General features: G+C 41.8%; 1 protein-coding gene and 1 long non-coding RNA gene across 14 annotated transcripts in view; one reads left to right on the plus strand and one right to left on the minus strand.

Annotated features, from left to right (window-relative positions):
• LOC132908271 (trehalase) overlaps positions 1-22,319 on the plus strand; it is a 41,797-nt gene that overhangs the window by 13,856 nt on the left and 5,622 nt on the right. For 4 of the 13 annotated variants that reach the window (XR_009658340.1, XR_009658341.1, XR_009658342.1 and 1 more), the window contains exons 3-7: positions 12,707-12,790; positions 17,642-18,424; positions 18,609-18,742; positions 19,268-19,821; positions 19,903-20,144. Coding sequence is in view for 10 of the 13 variants with exons in the window: in XM_060962137.1 (XP_060818120.1) it covers positions 12,707-12,790; positions 17,642-18,424; positions 18,609-18,742; positions 19,268-19,821; positions 19,903-20,144 (1,797 nt within the window). In the remaining 3 variants the exon portion in view is untranslated. Of the gene's footprint in view, positions 1-1,424; positions 1,981-3,084; positions 3,708-9,742; positions 10,189-12,706; positions 13,475-17,641; positions 18,425-18,608; positions 18,743-19,267; positions 19,822-19,902; positions 20,150-20,580; positions 22,120-22,319 lie in introns of those variants that run through there. The other 9 variants (XM_060962144.1, XM_060962139.1, XM_060962147.1 and 6 more) reach the window with 9 other exon arrangements.
• On the minus strand, positions 3,450-7,484 carry LOC132908291 (uncharacterized). Its single transcript, XR_009658344.1, has 3 exons — positions 7,197-7,484; positions 4,684-6,844; positions 3,450-3,720 (listed from the first exon to the last, which is right to left on the minus strand). It is a non-coding gene; the product is annotated as an uncharacterized LOC132908291 (long non-coding RNA).

Here is a 22,319-nt window from a genome sequence, read left to right on the forward strand (position 1 = left end):
TATGTATTACGTATACGGGTATACGTATGTATATGGTCACGCATACACGCACAAACACATATGCGCAAAGAACTCTGGACATTGTGTCAACGTACTTGGAGACCCGAGTAATCCTCCGCTCTTATTGACCTGACCAATTGATCGAATCGTTTAATCGTGGAAAAATTTCATGTCGGCCGCTAAAAACATTGCTACAAACATTCATGATAATTTCAAGCACGTGTAGACTCGATGACTTTACCAGAAAAACATAAATACCAACGGTTATAGAGTGACTTTGAATCACTTGCTGTACAACTGTGCAACGACTATCGCATCACGGCTCGCTTTGACTCGCCACACGATTACCTTCTCCACCAACTTTTACATACATTCGAATTGTATCTAACGTTGGAAAATAATTCCGTTCATTCGCCGTTAAACACTCGTCATTATTTTGTTATTATTCACTGGATCGTTAATGAAAGACGAAATCGCATATAAACAGGTTAAATCGAATGTATCGACGAAGCAGACTACTTGATGCGCGCGAATTTAGATCACGTGACGAAATCGTAATCGCGTGACATTAGGAAAATCAGCCGACCACACGGTCACACAGAATCACTGACGTTAAAAATCTGTCGTTTAAATCTACTATTCTTTATCTGCCAATTTATTCTTCTTGGCCCACCGGACAAAATCAATTGAACAATGACAATTAGGAGATCCGAGGTTAATTGAAATTATTATTGTTGAATGTTTTTGATTCGTTGCGTTATAGGGACAGAAGGCGACTTGAAACGATGACTCGTTAATTACGCTATATGATATAATTGAATAAAATATAACCTATGTAAAATACCACTATAAATTGCCAAAAATTTTGTCTATAAATGGAACGAGCTTTTGTACTGTTTTCTTTAATCTTGGCGCATGTAATTTAATTTTAATTAACAAAAAGGAGAAAATTTCTCAAAGAATACCTATAAGTTACTTCTTGCATAATTAAACTAATATCGTTATAATGAAACTCTACGAGTCACGAGTTACAAGTTATTATTACTAATAAATTCTCTTGCATCGTAATAACAAGTCTGATGATAAAACAGACGACAAAATTTTTAGAAATAAATTTTATAAGTCAAAGATATCTGGATATTCCGTTTCACGTAAAATTGTAAAATTGTGGAAAAGTTTAGAATCTATAATTTGTAATTTATCGATTCACTAATATTATTCGTTAATAAATGATTGTGCAAGGGGACCCAGTATGTAAGTAATAATAAGTAATAGATTCTAGAAAACGAAACGTTGAGGGGAGTATCAGAAAAGAGTTCACTATAATAGATTACGGCAGATACATAATTTTTACCGGCGAAACATATCGATACGCGGGGTAACTCTATAAAAGTTCTCCCGATTCACGCCAGTGCGTCAGTGAGCAATTGGACGCCGGAGCGTTCGTATCTCTCGAAGGTTACGCTCCTTCGTTGCCAGTGCCGTATAAGATTCGCGGTGGTGTGCTCATATCATCGTTTCAGTTATTTTAATTCTTCGAATAGCAATTTTTGTCTCGTTTAAACGCGACGTCGTTACCGTGCGTGCGTTATTTCGTGTTTGTTTCCTTCGGTCGATTATTTAATCCATACAATCGTGTTAGGAATAGTCGTGAAACAGATAGAACTGGTACCTAACCTCTAACGATATTAGCTTGCTGACAAGAGATATTCAACACTGTCATAGGCAAAAAGTCACGTGTATTGGAAGAGTGTGATGTTTAGCGTGCACGCGATTCTTTCTGCCACATGTTTACGATCTAAAATTACATAGTGCAAATAACTTGGAACGAAATACATTACCGATGAGAATCGTTCAAGTGACTCAAAGTTAATGTTTATTCTGCTTATTGCACCTCGATTTCTGCAAGGAATTTTTCTTCGACGAAACAGTGTCGAGGTTAAGGACACATCGAAAAAGAGTCTGAGGTCATTTCGAACGGTATGTATATAATATCTTTCATCATCTATCGAAAAATAAGTAACCATTCTTTTCGATCAAAATAAATATTCGTAAAATGGCGGATTGTTGTAAATATTTATTATTCTTTTTTCTTCTCTTTTTATGTTTATGCAATTTTACAAATACCGTTGTTCTGCTCGTACGATTCATTTTATTGCCAATTCAAAGATAACATTGCAATTAAGTGAATTGATTCTCGGAGTCACGCGTTTCTCCAACGGGAGAGGATCGATCGTTATCGTTGTCGAGTAGAGTTATTCAAATGAGTTACTGTATGATTTGTGTAACTACTAAGATAAGATAAATTATCGACGCTTCTTTAAAAATCCATTCTTTAAAAAACTCTCAGATTAATTCGGCGTGTCTTTATGCAGCATCAATTATCGCGATCAAAGAGAGGGCACTTGCGTTGTAAATGTACGCGGTGGTAACGTGTTCAAACGACACGTGGTATCTTCGGTTCCTTTCGTATCGATTCGGTAGCCGTCGTACGTTTAAAATCTATTTGCAAAGATCAAACTATGGATGGGATGCGAACCTTTAAAAAATTATCTTATTACGAAAAGAAAAAAATTAAATGATATTGAGAACGACTTTGTATCCTCCCTGTCTGGCGAATCTGTCTAATCTATCGTGCAAAAAGTTGGTGAGAGGTCACAAGAAAAAAATTCGTATAGATTACATTCTCGCAATTACTGTTCGCATAATGGAAAAATATCTGTATATACGGTACGTAAATAGAAATGACTATATTTCGATAGTATTTCATAAACTTTTCTCCCATAATATATTAACCGAATTAGTAAATAAATCTATAACGATAAAAATAAAAATTTTGCTCGTTTATGGTCGAGATAAAATTAGTGAATGATTCGCATCGTGGGCACGTGGTTCGCCTTCGGTTGTTTTCGCTGATCCTCGCGTAAACTCGATGTCTGGCTAGACGCCACGATGCACACATACACGTCGATGCAAACCAGTTCATACCGGGTTGTCCATGAGTGTAAACCGAGTTTGAACGTAAGTGGAAAGATTAAAAAAAAGAAAGTTTTTCCAGATAATGTTTCATTTGTTTCCCTTTGATATACTTCGTTGCTCTGCCACCTCTTTAAATCTCCGCGATGCTGTTATTATAATTTATAGAAAAAAAAATTTGACTGCTTTTTTTCTGAGACACTGTAGACACACGATGGGCATGCCTACCTCTTTATCAAGAGAACGAGGATTTGGCAAATGTAAAAAAAGAGAGGGGGAAGAAAGAGTGACAATCAGTAAGGGCGATAAAACGAATGAACATCAAAGAAAGAAGGAGCGGGTGGGATGAAGCGAGAGAGACTGAAAGAGGGAGACGGACAGGAAAGGAGAAAGAGGGGGCGAGAGCGAAAGAGCGTCTGAGTCTGAACGGTGGAGGTTCGCTTGGATACTCTCGGTCAGTCACATACGCAACGCGGAACAGTGAATAGTGAATACTTTTTTCTGTAACAAATCGATTAACTTGATTTCGTCATCAACGGTATCTACTGCGTGTTACTGCGTGTCTGTAGTATTTCGTTGATAGCTATTTGTATCGCGTGTGTTTTCGCTTTCAAGATTGTGCGATTCGTTTGCTCCTATCTTAAGAGTGGTTAATCGGGGGTGTGAGTGGGTTTGTTACGTGCTAATTTTTCCTCTTTCTTCCATCTGGTTCGCCGATAGTGTGGACAAAGGTACGTTTGCCTCCTGTTCAAAAGAAACACAATTTTATCGATCTATCGCTGTTCTCGACTGTTTCTCGATATCATTCGGAAACACGTGTTCTGACGTTCGCCACCGCTAACTCCATTCCTATTGGACGGAAATTCAATTTTTTTTAGAACGTCTTACATAATGTGTTTTTCTTATCTTTAATAGAACGTACATTTTTGCAAGTTTCAGTGTAGTTCGGCAAATTGAATTTTTATATGTATATGCAAGCCTTCGGACAAAGAACATTTTACACGTGATTATAGTTGTTAGACTAATCGGTGCTAACGCGCACATACTTGTATATGTCGTACAACTTTTGCACAGAAAATAAGAAGGAAAAATAACCTTGAATTTGGTATTTCGCATTTTACGCTAATGTTTACTGATATGATCACATTGGAATGTTTCGACAGTCTTGCAATTTATCGAATAGATAATAAAAAACAAAAACAAAAAAAAAGGGAAAAAGAAAGAAAAACTCTTTCGATGAACGTAGGGGCGTGTCGAAATGCTATTTTCTTTCCAAATTACAATTTTTTTACAATGAAATTAACGAGGACGTCCAAACAATATCCGCTTAATGATTCAATGAAAATTGTCTTAAGTAATGTCAGTATGGCAATGGTATGGCAATGTCACAATTGAGAAGTTGCCAGAATTGATTTCAAAGTAAGTTAGAGGGTCGACCTAATGGTATTATTAGATTTCATATTGTAGTATTGTGAGCTATCGTATGGGAAAGATTCACGGCTTCTCATTTTCAACGTGTTCAATTATGACAGCAGACGAGTTAATTGACCAAAGCAAGCGCATACATCACGCGATGGAATGCATTTATGTTGTACCAATATAAGTCGAAACGATAGGAACGATCGTAAAATTAATTCGGTCACGCGTTGCTCCGTCAATCGTCAACGATGTTTGTGACCCGACCGACCAGAGAAAGCGGATACATACGCGCGGTCGCGCCTTCGGAAGTCTTAATCCCCGATTGGTCGAATTGGTAGGCGTTGGTTTCGAGGCGTCTCGCGATTGGTTCGACCAAGGGGGCTCGATCCTCAGCGACTCTCATTCCTCCACCTTCTCCTTCCTTCTTTTCGTTCGTGCTTTTGCATCTTTAATTAACAACTACGATTCTCCCCTAAGATTTGACGTAGTTGTACAAAGAATCTAAATATGTGCTAATCCTTTTGAAGATTTTCGAACTTTTCTTATTCCAATCTTGCACTATTCGACTAGTGCATTGCTTTTACACGTATGTAAGTATGTATACGTATCACGATGATTGGAGTATCGATGCCAAGTTCAAAAGGTCATACTATCGAACGTCTGCAGATTTTACTGTTCTCGCATGTTTCTATGGTGGTTTTATTTGAGCGATACCATGGTCGTGACGAATGTTCGATCGTCTACTACAAATGAGCAGGTTATTTTAACTCTTGTGACGTAATGAGAAGCGCTAGGAGACTTTGTACAATCTCGTACGATGAGATGTGTGCTAACTGACGATGCAATTTCAGTCGCGGCAACTTCAATTCGTACAGTCGATAGTATTGAGGAAAAAATCTTCGTCGAAGCTAAAAAAAAACCAAGAAATTGGCAAGTAATCCTGCTACTACGGAGATTGTCTGGTTAGAAAATTAGATGACTTTAATTTCGTAGACTACTTTTTGTTGAAGCCTTTTTGTTGAACTACGATTAAGGAGATAGTTACGCAGTGAAACTTGTTTTATATGAAGTTGGTTCAATGAAGTTTTAGTTTCAGTACCCGATTAAATAAACTACTGCTTATTGAATTTACGCATCTTAAAGGTCCTGTTATATTATTTTGTACATTTTTGTATATTTTAATTTCCCATAAATGCATAAACATTCGCATTCTGATTATAATGTTTAATTAATTATGAAACGAAAAGAACGATTCTTTTGAAAGTTGAAATATGTGACTAGATCTACATTTTCAAAATCATGATTTATATCAGTGTGACTTTCAATCCGCTGTTTATCGCAACAGTATTAGTATGATCTTTCGAGATTATAAAATCCTGAGAAATGAGCGATAAACTTCAAAATTTCAAAACCGTGAAACAGCAATAATTCGAATGTTGCATGAAACACGCAAGAAGCGCGGGAAGAACGTCACGTTGCAACGTCATGGGTCGAATGTCGGATAGTCGCGTAGGTAGTAGAGAACCTCGACCGAGAAGATGAGATTCGAGTAAAAGTTGGCAGCTGTATCTCCGTTTCGTTTTGTCACTGGCCTAAATTCCGGCTTACTCTCGTCTTTTTTCATCATTATTTAAACGCAACTTTCTCCTTACAGACAATAATAAAAACTTAATTGGAAAAACAAATTCATTACATTTGTTTTCATTAGATGAGTTAACGATTTTGCGAGTTATCGGTAAACTAACGTATGCTTATACATTTATAAGAAGTCGAAATGTATAGAAATACAGAAAATATGCATAATACGGGAAAATATATAAAAATATTGAAAAAGTATACGTAAATTTAATATAAAGTTTCTAAAGTGAAATTAAATAAGACGCACGTTCGAATGCTTCTAGCGATATACATCTCGTTTTATAAATAAATATTATAAGCCGTTGTTAATTTTATTTTACATTTGCGTATACGTATAAAAATATAATATATCGTTTCTTTATAATATATAAGGAATAGAATATAAATCTCTATCTAGATACCACTTTTTCATTTGTGTATATAAAAATATGAATTTCCATCGAAAATATAAATTCGCAGTACGCTTATGGATTCACGAATTCGATTTTCAAAAAGAAAGTTACCGATCGATCCGAAAGCGGTCAATAAATTAGCAAATGATATAATATAAAAAGTTACTTGAAACAATGAATTTCATTTGACTAACTAGCGTGTCATTGAAAGAGGGAAGGTCAAATATCGAGCTTCCATGAGACTCGATCATTAAAATCGTGAGGAAATTGTACGCGTGTTCGTCGATCTTCACTGGGGGCTCGTCGATGCGCGAGCTCGATGATTGGTCGGTGTATAACTTGACGTCAACGTACAATGAAATAATCGAGGGCTCGCGCAATTGCGCTTTATTATTTTGTTCCTTCCTTGCAAATCAGCCCTGGTAAATCAGAATTATCGTGATTAGACGTTATCGGCGAACGAGTCGCAATAACGACGAAATTTTTCCACGTTAGATGTTTTAAAATAGATTCGAACCAAATCAAACCCTACACTGTTCGTTCAAAAGAATAAAGCGATTTTTATTCTTATTCATCGACTGAACGGATAGAAGAAAACGCGTGAATTCTCTGATTTTAACCGAGTTAATTTGGTTTTACGGAAAAGCAGAAACAATGACGAATACATAGATCGAAACGATGTTGCATCATCTCATGGTATCTACATATCACGTAGGCCTTCGCTCATCTGGACGCTATAGGAGGCGAGACGCGACTCGACGCACGCTTTACCTGTTACATAGACCAGCACACATTTCGGTATACGTGCCGATGCACACGCCACGTCGCTGTATCCCGTGATCACTTTAAATTTTAAGCAAACGAATCGCCGTTCTCGTCAAACAGATTCCGTTACGCGCAACATACGCTGCTGCTTGGACCAGTTGAACTGACTGGATTTGGCTCGTTGATCCATAATTGAGACATTCGTCTTTTATTGCGTAAACGTGTCCTTTTGTTTCGTATACCGAAAGTTTTACATTACCAACAGATGTTTAGTATTCGCATTATCGACCACAACCGCTATTGCCTACTATGAACACCGTTAGCGACTTGTACATTTTGTTACGTTATCTCCTCAAAAGATGGAAGCACCGATGTTCTTAGCGATTTTTTTCACCTTTTGAGAGTTTGGAGGACTCGTAACCGAATTAAGCGTAGAGTAATTCGTATCGTGTTACGCGTACATCTTTTAAATAATCGATGGGAGAACGATTCAAAAAACAATTTTGCATAACGAAATTTATTCAGTTAATCACGGTTAACCAGATAAAAAGGAGAAAAATATGTAGAAGCGATCAATTTTATTTCGTGAGTTGACACGTTCCTTTATAATCAGTTCGTGCATAATCGACGCATGGCTTGATCAGCATAACATCAACGTTATTCTTTTAGTATTTAAGTTTAAATCATCATTACCAACGAGCAAATTTTTGCAGCAGATTCGTAAAATAATTTTGATTTTTATATATTTACCAAAGTTATCTCGCGTTCTTCCGCTTTTCGTTGACATTCAAGGACATATATTCAATTCAGTGATAATAATTACTTGACATACCTTTAAATTCGTTAATCTTTCGCAGCGTAATCGTCGTGAATTATTTAACATATGTATTCGGTGTAAATATTCGTCAGGGACGAATATTCGTGAACGTTGATCGTTTGGGGTCACGTTCAGCGTCATACATATAGTTCGAATCGCGAAAGGAAAGGAAGGGAAGAATATTCGGCCATTGTTGATTGTTCGCAACGCGTTACAGGCTACAGGTGTGCAGCTGTGTCGCAACGTTTGAATAAAACGCACGTTCGTGAATTATCCAATAATAGCAGTTTTATTACACGGATGGCAATTAATTTGTCGTTACTTTTCGTATACGACACAACGATCGACAATTATACGACTTATTGTCGTATCGTGTCCTTCTACTTTGTGGTTTTTCACATCAAGCATATTCTCGTACCTTGTAATTCGACCGAACGAGAATTTTAAAGAGCGCGCTACAGATTATTTTTCGTTTCTTTCTGGTTGTCATAGTTGTCATCGTCGTTGCGCCCTCTCGATACCGCGAGCCCTCCATTCCGACCTATTTCCAGCTAAAAATAGCCAATAGAATGATTGTCGTTAGAGCAACGTTCATTCGGTAGCCGCGTATCGCTATTAAACTTGAAGACTTTTTACGCGCAATTGACACTCTTCTCTCCCTTTGCCTTGCCTTCCTCGTTCTTCTTTTAGTCAACTCCTTTAAGCACGAGTCTTTCGCCGCGAAAGCAACGTGCGCGTTGCTAACCCCACTTTGCTGCCAACAGCGAATAACAAGCAACGAGATACGCGCAACATCGCTGGCCGCCGCCGTCGCACGCACGCGAATCAGATACTTTTAACTTGAACCAGATCTATCGCACCTTGTCACCTCTATCCAATCCACTACTCTTCCCGTACTTCGTGCTTATTCTCTCAAACTCGCTTTCACTTGTGTGACTGTTCCTTTCACGGCCATATTTCTTTTTTTACTGGCAATTATAAACCACGAAAGAAAGCGACACGAACGTGCCACCTTTTTTCTTTTTTCTCTATTTTATTCTTCCTTTTTTCTTTTTTGACCGACAGACCTTGAAACAAATACATCCTAGTATTACTGTATCACTTTCGACGAATAACAAGCGAACCTTGCTTTTGTTTTCAAATATCATAACGTCAGATTAGAATATGAATATACATTATGCCTTTTTTGTTTTCAAATAGAGTAACGTTGAGTTAAGTTAGAACGTATATATTAATTTTGTGTTTCATTTTCAAATACAATAACGTTAGATTAGGTTAGAATATGAAAGTGAATGTTGGCTTTCGTTTTCGAATACGATGATGTTAGGTTAGATCAGAATATAGACATAAATTATGTCTGTCGTTCTAAAATACAACAACGCTTAGAAACAGGTTAGATTAAAATATATTGTTTTCAGATATATATGTGGACGACATCTGGCAAATGTCGTAGCTACTAGCTTCTAGCTACCGTCATCGTGTCCTTGACCGGTCGAATTTAGCACATAGATGGTTGTGTGTAAGAGGTTGGATGAGATTAGAATCGTGGCTAGAATCGTTGAGAGTAACGAAAAGTTGTTGTCAGAGGTGTAAAAGAGTAGATTGGAATCTACGACCGTGTCAACGAGGCGCGGGACGTCGGTGGTGCGACATGGGCCGATCGGGACCAATCGGGACCGCGATACCGGGGGCTCGGCTGTAGCGTTCCTTGCGCATTCCTCGGGCATTCCTCGCGCACGGCCTATCACGAGCTCATAAAGAAGCCGCGTACCTTCTCGGCCGATTTAGTCGCGTACCGTACCTATTGCCGCGTAGCGTGCATCGTGCACCGTACACCGTGCACCTTCCCCGCACGAACACCACCGACCTTCCATCATCCAAAATTCCTCGAAATCGGACCTATTTATATTCCACTGATCCTTCTTTCCCAACTTGTGATTACATACTGCTCGTTAAGTCGCGGTCAATTAAAATTGTTTTTCGTTATATCCTCGACTCAAGCAACGATCTGCAACAGCTATCGTTGTAAATCGGCCAAGGATTCCGGAAAAGCAAAGCTTTGGCGTTTGTGCCAGCAAACTATCGTCGAGTCGTAAGTATCGAACGATCGATCGAGACCTCGTAAGGAAGGAAGCAGACGACAGCAGTGTCGTTAACAGAGATCGAGGAATCGTTAGGCGCGTAGGTATTACGTTACAGCGATGACCTTTCTGCGCTCGAAAATGTATAGTTTTACGATATCGCGTGTCCGCGTCGCGTGAACGATCCACTCGACTGATCGATTCTCGTGGCGATTCTGTCGATTCTCTCGGCTAGAGAATCGAATTGAAAATGGCGAATCCGATGGAATCGTCGTTGGAATGGCGAGATGCGGTGACCACGTGTACTCGCGTCAGAAAGTCAGCTGAAACGAGAGACAGGTTTCAAAAAATGTTATTCGTGTAAATGAAACGGTTGGTCGATGCACGTTTTGTCCGCGTGATAGTAAACGCGTGAATGTTATTGCGATTGCGGCTAAATACCTTGTGTTTAATGGGTGTTGCTTTAAATTTAAACGTACATAGGTATATTCCAGCTGCAATTGGCGGTTGGTCTGTTTCAAGCAGTCGAGTCGAGTTGTCGCTGTTATCGCCACCATTGTCGTTACGGTCTTCGTTCGGATTACAGTAATTGCAATCATCATGACTTGAACGTGTTCGCGGCATAATGCCCTCGTGATCGTCATTCGTTTTTTTAATTCCCACCTGTTTTTTCATTCTCGCCAGCTGCGCCGTCTATTTCAAAGTCGTGAACTTTCAATCAAGATTGTACACTTTGTCTCCATTGTAAATTGAGAGATAGAATTCTATTGCATATTTTCGATTGCGTCGTGTCTTAAGAAATGAAATATCGATTTGTTTGAAAGATAAAACCCTAACGTATATTCTGATTCGTCGAAAATCAGATAAGAAGACATTTAAATACACATAATTCTCCCAGGCGAATAAAATCATCTATCTGTGAAGGATTACACCTGCCAACTCTGTTGCTCGCCACTCTTTATGCAACATTTCGCAGCGGTTTCTTTCGCCGTTTCACCGACGGCCTCCAATTAACGAGATTGCTGGTGAAACGACGCCGCGATAAATCCTCCAAGCGATTCGCGATGCGTATTCAACCTTGCTCGTTCGTTTCTCATGGAAATTTCCCTAATCGGCCTAATGCGATCGCGCGTATCGCCAGCAAGATCGTTGGTCGATTTTGTGCTTGTCGATAGCGTCGTTTATCTCCCTGACGAACGTTTCTGACGCAAAGCCAGCGAAAATGCGAGTCGATCTAGATGGGCGTACACGTTGACGAGATAATCGACTCTTCTTTCCGCTCGACGAATCTTCAACGTCGGTCCAACCGACGAGCGGAAGGAACACGCGTTTGCGATTAGGCGTCAGTGGTGGTTAGTAACCGGCACGTTATTTTTAAGCGGTCACACAGACAAAAGCTCTTTCGCCTTCTATTCGACGCCGCGAATAGAATGGCGCGATTTGTCCGGTTTCCTCTTTGGTTGTGCCGACCCTCGTTGCGGCCATTTCTCCGACTGTTGCGTCAATTCCGTGGGTGGTCGAGCTTCGTCGCCTGCCTCTCGGTTCCGTTTGATTTTCAAACAATTTTCTTATTCGTCGGCTCCATCGATTTCGAATAAAAAAAGAGTAGAATCGTACATTGAAATTTTGATTCAGACAGCACACAACTAGAGAAATTATTTTTTATTTAGGAATTAGTTATCCGTGGGGTTTCATTTAGAGAGAGAGAGAGTGACGATAGGAGAATTTGCATCAACAAGGAGATGGTTTCTATACTTAAGTTGTATTTATCGGAAGAGAAAGAAAGTTTACTACACGATTACCGCATGAAAATTATAAATTTATAAGGTCTTTCGTTTATTTACTCAAAATATTGGAAAATGCAGCAGTCTTCTTATTGTGGCTATTAACAGGAGACGGCCGCAATGATTCAGATTTCCTGGCGGTTAATGTGCATGTCAATGAGTTAACAAGGAAAAACGAGTTGTTACTCGGATTTCCAGTTTCTTGTACATAACGTTATCTCCTTTGCTATCGGAAAAAGTGCGAATAATAAAATCACCAAGCAGAGTTATGATCCTGTTTCTTACACTTTACACATTCGCACGACCAGAGTTTGGTCATTTTTTTAAACAATTTTTTTTAAAAACATTTTTTAAAACAAACAACTCGGCTAATAAAAAGATAATTCAGTATTAAGCGAAATTTTGTTAATGGAAATTTCTGAACGAGTAACGTCGATTAACTTTTAAAGGAAACATGAAATTTCACAAAATCTGTATATTATTACATAAATATTATTACGTACAATTTTCTTTCATCCTTTCTAATAATTCCCAACTCAAACTTATTCCAATTGCAATGAATCCAAACGTGCAGCGTTTAAAATAGGAGATATCTCGTAGTAAGCAATGGATGGGTTAAAGTAGGATAAGTATCGTTGACTAAAAAATGTTAGATAACGCGAATAATTAGATAACACAGGCCGTAAAATGGAAAACGTGTTATTCGATGCTTAACAGGTCCTCGTCGTAGTACGATATTTTTTTCAAAAGTGAAATGCCACAGGCAAATGGTATAAATGAGGCGCGACGGTGAGCGCGTTGAAGATTAATCGAAGCACGAATTTTCTGTTTCAGGGAGGATGATGCGGCCTTGGAGCTGAGACCGCCCCGCAGACTGCGTCAGACGGAAGGTCCGGTACCACAACCGATCTCCAAAAAGTAAGAAAAGCTCTAATATCGTCTCGCGTCTCGACCTTTCCACGTTGCTAGCGTACTCGCAAACCACTCGAGTATCAGAAACGAAACGATAGAACAAAGCGTTACAAAAAAAAAAAAAAAAAAAAGAGCGAATACAAAAAAAAGCAGAGCTTAAGCGTGCGAGAGGGGGGAGAGAGAGAGAAAGGGTGAAAGGAGGCGACAGAAAGAAGCGGACGGAGAGCACAGGTGGTAACCAGAACTAAGAAGAAGGAGGAGCAGAGACTGAAATAGGAAGGACGAAGAAACGAATGCTTTCGAAGTGAGAAGACGGTGTATAGGTCGTCGAATCTATACAGGGTATGTTGCAGCGGTAAACAGACGATCGAAGGAAGAATTTAAGAAAGTTAGTTGGAGTGGCGCGCTTACTGCCGCGTCGTTGTTTTCCGAATTCGAAGCAAAAGAGGAACTTGTTGAAAGAAGGGAAGTTAGAGGAGACAAAGAAAAGGAAGAGACAGTCGACCGAGAGAAGAAGAGGGGAATTGTGTGAAAGGGTCGGCCGGTGGTGAGAAAAATGGCTTGGAGTTGCACGCGCTGCGCTTCGACGAATATGCTGCTGAGTGTTGCATTCCTCGCATTTCTCGTCGTTGCTCCGTGTTACGCTAGCACAGAGAAGGCAAGCTACGTGAAACCTCCTCCGTGTCAGAGGTAAGTACACCATCTAGAAGCTAACGCGTAAAAGTCGCCGAGGTAGCCGTGTCCGCGATGCTCGTATCTCGAGCCGAGAACCGCTCTTCGCTGTCGCGTTTTCTCCACCTTTCTCTCCTCTTTTCGCCTCGTGCCCTGCCACGCGTCCTTTCGTCCCGTTTTCCTCGCGCGGTTCCGTTGGTACGCGTCGATCAACGTCTTTTTTCTGCCATCGAATCTATCGTCTCGCGCAGAACGGTCTCAGAAGCGGCATTTCGCCGCCAAAATCAAACTTTTGATACTGGATACTCGTAGCAAGAATCTCTCACGATTGCCGCGCCTCGTAACCAGACTGCGGATATTTGTGTAAACACGCGGATACAGATATCTCGCGAGCACAGTTATTTACATACTTGTGCGTGTTAGGAACGTTTTGTTATTTACGTGCGTGCAGAGAGCGCAAGCTTTATTGTAATTTGAACCTTGAGAAGATGTATAAAAAGATAATTGGTAGCAATGGGCGTCGGCCTTTTTTATACGAATGTTTACACCGATGTTGATTTACACGAGCGTGTAAATTTTACCTGCAGCAAATTTTTCACGTTCTGGCTACGCGTACCAAATTTCGGAAATTATGGCGTAAGAATTCGTACTTTGGTCGAAACGAACTTTTCGCTCGCTTCTCCACCACCGCTAGCTTTATCGTTAGAATTAGACGCTGTTTAATCAAAATTAACGATGGTCGAACATATTTCTTTTTTGCACAAATCGCTCAGATCAGTACTTGAACGTTAACGCGTGCTATCTATTACATAAAGATAAATGGCCGTCTTTCATCGTCGAACAAAGTCATTGCCTGTCGACCGCGTTTCTTCTTTCATTTTGCCAGGTTTCGAGAGATACGTTCGTTGTGGCTTCTCGAATAGCATCGTTCGCCTGATCCATTAGTTTTCGCGTATTGGCATACGCGTTACTTTTAACGTCATTCCGTAAAAGCTATTGGTTGACTAAAAATTGCTATTCGAGAAGCCAATACCGAACGTACTTTCCGAGACCCGGCAAGATGTAACGAGAAACGCGATCGACACCAATTGGTGATCGTTCATTTCTAAACAGACGTCTTTCTTGATATTATACACCACAGGAACAGTGACTGCAAACAATATTGGCACGCACCCTTATTTACCATCGCGAAGCGTTTTTCGTCACGTTCTATACATTTCATTCTCACAGTATGAAATTTAATATACTAGGGCCTAACCGATTAGCACGTAAATATTTTAAGATGGCGTGGCAAAATAGTTTCCGCGATCGCCACCGTAACTCCGCCCAAGTATGAACGAACGATTTCCGCTTTTGTTTCATCTTACCCGTAATTTTATTTGTTTTATTTGTTTTATACGGTTCAACGCGCATACGAATCGATCGATCGTATATTCTCTCTGGCTCGTGCCATCGCTGTCGACTCTAATAAATTTAGATGTTGCTTTTCTCGCGGACAGAATACATCGGTATAAATATGTTTGTAATTTTGGCGACGAAATATCGCATTCGAGACCACCGTGTATCGTCTGCGCGAAGCTAGCACTTCACGCGCTCGTTGCGTAACCGGATGACTCGCGAGTCCCGGCCATTGAAACGAGGAATTCTCGTGTCCGGCATTGTCGTCACTCGTGGCAGCGCGCAAAAGGCGATCCGATGATCGACACGCGCGATCTCATCGCGTGACTTTCGACGAAATTAGTCGCGATTCTTTCGTTCGCAAACCGGACTAATCTTTACCGGCCGGAAATAGATGTTCGATCGTCTGCAAGTTGATATTATTTGCGAACGCGCGACTCTCGCTGATTCATCGTCGAGGAGAATGCCAACGAGATCGTCGCGCGTTTTCTCAGCTTCCTCGGCGAATCGCGGAATCGTCGCGAATTACGAGATCGCGGCAAAGTTGCAGTCAGCGAGAAACGGCCTTAGCAATGAACTTGGCCGAACGAAACTGCGCGTGCCTCGCCTAAATTAGCGTGTTCCGCAAGTACAATGAACGTGACCTTAACACGCGATACGTCGAACGAAGCGAGGATCGTATTTGCGAGGTTTACGAGTGATTTCTCTTGCATTCGTTCGTCCCTGCTCGGCTCTGTTCGGCTAACGAGGCCGATGATGTTTCGCTGAACGTTTCTTCGTTCGGATTAGTCGAATTACTCGAAATCTGTGTTCTTTCAGTTTTGTCGAGTATTTTTAACAGAAAATAAGAAATAAACGTCAGGTAACGCGTAACACGATGATCGCATAGTAAACCATCGTAACGCTCGCAGTAAGTATCGGGTGACAGTCGTGCAAAATTTTTACGAACACGTATGCGTGTCTTATACGTAACGTTACGAAGTTGCATACATAAAATTTGTTTACGATAAACGTTCGAATGCTTTCGCGAGTCATTGCTATAACTTAGAATGAACTAAATGCTTCTGGACAGAAATATCTGCAAAATGTTAATTACGAGCTTGATTATAATCTGAACGGTATAAAAATAGACCTAGCTGACAGAGCCAAGGAAAAATCGGCTTGGTTTTCGAAACTAATATTAGCGAGAACGAAACTGAAAATAACGTTATACAATAGCTTAGCGATCGCTGTTTCTTCCAAGAAATCATCGTATCCTCGTTCGAAGCTAGAAAGCGGATTTCCAGTGAGACGAGCGGAAACCAAGTAAAACAATGGGTTTGTATCAACGTCTTTTAAACGAGCTTTGCAACAACGTTTTTCAAGCGTTTGAATTTTACTGCCGTGATCAACGAGGACGAGAGCGGAAACTGGGAAAGAATATTTCACGCCAAGTAAATAGAACGGTTTCAAGTTACTCGAATTGATCCGAACGAGACGTTGCGTTTCAGCCGCGTACGATAGCTTATCATAAAGGTGGTAAATATCAGCTGCGAACGAGATAATGGATTAGCCACGTTATCGTAGCGAGATCATAGTTTCCCCTTTTACAAAGATTCTCGTTCGTCGACGAGATGCGCGATAACCAAAGCACACGTGGGTATTTCAATTCGCACGACGCGATACACCGTGCGTTCCTATAACGCGTGGGCAGAAAAATTTGATTATCAAGATGGCGATGAAATTGAACGAAACGAAATGGAATTGGACGAAACGCTCCAGCTTCGGATTATTTGCACGCCAGCTTAATTAAAATAAGAGTCATCGGGATAATTGATCGGTCTATAAAAAGATCGATCACGACGAATATCGACCTATCGAGGGACCACGTTGCGTTAACGCCACCTATCATTTGCAACTTCACGCCATCGATTTAGTTTCTTTTCGGTCTACTTTTTAACGTTGCAAAGATAGAAAAGAAATTCCATGGATTCGTTCGACGCTTCTTCCATGCAGATTCTATAACTCGCAAACACTCGTAAACTTTTCTTTTTATCGCCGTTCGTTATCTCGCGCGAATATTCCGAACGATACAACGTTCGAGAGACGGTTCGTCGTTCGAATATTCGCGCGACACGTGCGAAGGACGATATCGCGGAGAATTTTCGTTCCACGGAAGAGTATCGTAAATCCTTGACCAAATCCCGTGATTCATGTGGTCGGAAATTGGTCGTGACGTTGGACGGTGCCTCGTTAACGAGAAGAATACGACGAGTACGGGGAAATCCGCGAGACTCTGGAGATTTCTACGATACGGATTTGATGTAGACGAGTGACGCGTATTTCTCGAGAAGATTTATTTCAATTAGAGAACTACGGGTAAATGGCTTTGCCACGATCTCTTATCTTTTGCAATCGCCGTAACTACGTACGATATAACATGGAACAGAATAGAATATCGTCGGTCGATCAAGTTCATATTCCTAGAGCGAATACAAAGCAATAAAATTGTCGTTTGCAATCGTAAATATGTTTGCTTGCTTCTCGCGTTATCTAACGAACTGATGAAACGCGCGTGAAATTAGCGAAAGAAATGTGTCGCTCGTCTGCGTCGGACCACAAGACGCGATGGCTGGTAGGAGCGAGACGCGATGGCTGGTAGGAGCGAGACGCAAGGTTATCGAGATACACAGCTAGCGAATTGTAGCTCGTTTCGACTGGAATTTGTCGTCTGATTCTATCGAACGCAAATGAATCGGAAAATCATCGTACTGATGGGACATACGCGTGCGTTTCTGTGGCTTGCAGCGATATTTACTGCCATGGCGAGCTGCTGCACACGATACAGATGGCCTCGATCTACAAGGACTCGAAAACGTTCGTCGACATGAAGATGAAATACTCGCCGAACGAGACGCTGCTCTTGTTTCGCCAATTCATGGAACGCGTGGATCAAACACCGACCAGGAACGACATCGAACAATTCATCAACGACACGTTCGACGAAGCGGGATCCGAGTTCGAGGAGTGGAACCCAGTGGACTGGATCAGCCAACCGAAGTTCCTTAACAAAATCCACGACCACGATCTTCGGAAATTTGCTTTCGATTTGAACGGAATTTGGAAGATGTTGGGACGAAAGATGAAGGACGACGTGCGGATCAACGAGGATCGATATTCCATCATCTACGTGCCGAATCCGGTGATCGTGCCCGGCGGCCGATTCCGCGAGTTCTACTACTGGGACTCGTACTGGATCGTGAAAGGGCTGCTGCTTTCGGAGATGTACACCACCGTCAAAGGAATGTTGACCAATTTCGTCTCGCTGGTGGACAAGATCGGTTTCATCCCGAACGGAGGCAGAATTTACTACGCTAGAAGATCTCAGCCTCCCATGTTGATCCCTATGGTCGAAGAGTATCTGAAGGTGACCAACGACTACAAATGGCTGGAAGATAACCTTCACCTTCTAGAGAAGGAGTTTGAATTTTGGATGACCAATAGGACGGTGGATATCGAAGTGGATGGAGTGAAATACACTTTAGCCAGATTCTTCGAGGAGTCTTCGGGACCTCGACCAGAATCCTACAAGTAAGTAAGTTGACCAGAACGTCCTAGGAGACGAGTGGATTCTCGATTTTCCCTACGCCGTCCTGTCTCGTCCTCTTCGTTCTCACCTCTGCCTTTCTCTTCCTTCTTCGGTGCTTTCGTCGCCGATCCTTCGTCGCCACCGAATCTCGTAACGCGTTCTAACGACCACATTTCTACCGACCAGAGAGGATTACCTGACCAGCCAAAGTTTTCGCACGAACGAAGAGAAGGACAGCTATTACGCGGAATTGAAGACCGCGGCCGAGTCCGGCTGGGACTTTTCTAGTCGATGGTTCATACTAGACGGCACGAACAAAGGTAAAGCAGCCGCGCCTTTCTTTTCTCGCGTTGTCCCGAAAGCGAGTCCAAGTTCGCGAGTTCGAAGATAAAACGATTGCTCGGATTCGTCCCGTTGACGGTCGATAGTCGCGCTGTTTCGCTCGCGTCGTTGCTGTTCTCCGCACGGCTCTTTGCGATCGAAAACGCAAATTACATCGCAACGCGTATTTTCAACGAGATGATTTTCGAGAAGAAAGGGGTAGATTCTCGGAAAAAAAGACGTCTCCAAGGGATATAAGCGTAAAGAAGACGAGGAGAACAGCGAGGTTTTACTCAGGCGTTTTTAGTTACTTCGTATCAGACTCTCGTATCGCTTGCGTAATTTCATACGAGTACAAAGAATCGATGCTACGATCACGAAACGCGGAGCTCGATAAAACTTTTCATCGGAAGATACAAGGTACATGCAAATACTTTTCCTAGCCACATCCGTCTCGAGCGTATCGTGTCGTATCCCATTCACGACGAGCAACAACGCGGCCACTCTACGAACTTCTTGTTTAGGTAACCTGACGAACTTGAAAACGAGATACATTATCCCCGTGGACTTGAATTCGATAATATATCGAAACGCGCAGCTGTTAGAACGGTACAATCAAAGGATGGGCAACGAGACGAAGGCCGCGTACTATCGGAAAAGAGCGGAGGACTGGAAACGAGCGGTCACGGCCGTTCTGTGGCACGACGAAGTCGGTGCTTGGCTCGACTACGACTTACTGAACGACATCAAAAGAGATTATTTTTATCCGACGAACGTTCTACCGCTTTGGACCGATTGTTACGACATCGCAAAGAGAGAGGAATACATAGCGAAGGTGCTCAAGTATCTGGAGAAAAATCAAATAATGTTAAATTTGGGCGGTATACCGACCACCCTCGAACACTCTGGCGAACAATGGGATTACCCGAATGCCTGGCCGCCCTTGCAATACTTCGTCATCATGTCGTTGAATAACACCGGAGACCCGTGGGCGCAGAGGCTCGCCTACGAGATCAGCGAACGATGGGTTCGCAGCAACTGGAAGGCGTTCAACGAGACGCACAGCATGTTCGAGAAGGTAACGCAAAATCTCATGGGATCTAGGTAAACTTAGGTAACTGTAAACGAATAGACGGTCTGTGACATGTTCGTTTCACAGTATGACGCCACGGTATCAGGCGGTCACGGAGGTGGCGGTGAGTACGAGGTGCAACTAGGTTTCGGTTGGAGCAACGGGATCATCATGGACTTGCTGAACAAGTACGGAGATAGACTGACAGCCGAAGATCGTTTCGTAATAGAGCAGACCTTGGCCCCGCCAGCGGTCGTCGTTTCGACCGCCGGTCAAGTGATGACCGGTATTCTCGCCCTCGTAATATCGTTGGCCGCGGGATTCATCGGGTGAGGTGAGTCTCGTTCCCCTCTCGTCTTTTAGCTACTACAGCCTTAGCTTAATTCCGTACGGGGATACGTGTGTCGATGGTACTTGTCACCGCTGGAAAGAATAAAAAAAAAAAGGTGGAAAATTAATCAGATTCAAAAGTACCTACGTACGTTTACATCGGCGAAACAGAGATTTCACGATATCTAGGAATCGTGATAAATTATTCCGTTCGTACGGACGTCTCTTTCTCTCTCTCTCTCTGGTTTCTCAACTAAGAAACAAATGACCGACACTTAATCATTCTATTACAATTAAATATCGTATCACGTGGGTATTTTTCTCCTGGACACGTATCTCGTACACGTATCGCACGGTACACGCGTGGAATTAGCTATGGCCTCTCTATCGCTGAATAATACGTCACTCGTCTCTTCTCTTTGCTTTATGTTTCAGATATCCTTACGTGCGCGGTCTGTCGCATCTATCCGTCTATCTGTCGATCTGTAGGGGAATCTTTGCGAAATCAAGGCGTCTTTTATCGTTACTATGTAGTAGTATTAATCGATCGTAAACGCATAGATCCAAGAATTATCCCTGTTTGCTATCGATCGTTTTTTCCTTTGCGTTAACAGCTCGACGTCCAAGGGAAAAGCCGAGACGTATCTTGGCTATTCTTACGGTTATAAACGGTTTATCCAAAGTCGTAACGTTTCCCTGTTGCCGCTAATTTTAGCAATTATCTTGAACGAACGTCGCTCGAGATTATCGACGATATTCCTTTCGAGCGCGGTATCGTCACAAGCTACAACGTATTTCTCTATTCCATCCCGTATCTCTGCATCGTATCGCGTGCAATATTCTGTGATTTTCGTAACGCCTCTTCGCTGGTCGAGGACGCGCTTCTACGACAACGATCTTTCGGTTCGACTCGGTTGGCTCGCGGATCGGACCACGTGCGCGTTAACGCGTACGTTAATTCGCGTAGAGAAATAGCCGAACGAGGGATTTCGCCATAACTTTCAGTATTAATCGAGTTGTATAGCTTCGCGTCGCCACCAAGGTATCCAACCGAAAAGCGAAACACGCGCATGAATTTTCATATAACAACGGTGTAAGGAAATGTTGTAGGAAAGGGTGGGAGGAGGAGCTTATACAAAGCTACGAAAGCTTACGTAAAGTATGTATAGCACGGATAAAGTACGCGGAGTATTCTGACGCGTCGCGTTTAAACGTTGTAGACGAATGTTGTCGACTTTGAAAAACACCAGCTGTATTATTGCATATACTATGGTGAAAGAATGGAAAGCGAGGATAGTAGCGTCTTGTAGTAGATCTTGTCTAGTCAATCCGACCACCGTGCTACATAGTGCGTGTACCAAAGAGGCCTTATCAAGAACCCATCTCCGAACCATGCTACTACTCCTCGAGAAGTATTTATTTTTCTACGTTTCGCGGCTAGCAACGACCATTCTTTATTGGAATAATCGCTACTGTTAGATTTACGGGATCTCCAAGTATCGGGTAATATAGCGTGTAAGTTCGCTTTTAAGTATCGACACGTTGCATTAGCAATACGTCAGCATTTGTCGTCTTAGTTTTCAATATATTTATTTAAAGGGTATTAATAGTTAACGTAACAGAGAGTATAGCGTTCGCTGGTAACGCTCGACGCTTACAATTAGACCAACTATTTCGTGATAGTAGTCGAATCGTTCGAATAAATAAAGTTTATTAGCAAATACGCTCGTTCCACGCGTCCTAGCGGGTCGTTGATCGATCCGCAAAACAGGACGGGGGTGATGGTTGCAGGACGACGAAACGAAGTAGGAACGACAAACGAGACAGAGTAAAAGAAACGTCGCTCGTATGAGAAAGGTAAACTGAGACCGTCTTCGGTTGTTTCCGGTCAACGATATCGGCATGCTTCCTCTTACCTAGATTTACCTGCGTGTGTGCTGATTTTTAAATAAAGAGTATATATCAATCAGAAAATTTACCTAACCTGTTCCTCTAAAGTTGCCTTCTCATTGAAGCGATCGAGCAACGAGGATCTTCTTATTCCAGTTCCATACTGTATGAAATAGTTACGGGTCGTTGCTCGGTGTTCTTTCATGTTCCCTCGCGTTTCTGTTGTTAGCGACGAAGCTTGGTGTTTCCTGTAATACCGAAGAAGCTAAAAGTAAGAAACACGC

Source organism: Bombus pascuorum, chromosome 6 (assembly GCF_905332965.1).
Source record: "Bombus pascuorum chromosome 6, iyBomPasc1.1, whole genome shotgun sequence".
Taxonomy (NCBI): domain Eukaryota; kingdom Metazoa; phylum Arthropoda; class Insecta; order Hymenoptera; family Apidae; genus Bombus; species Bombus pascuorum.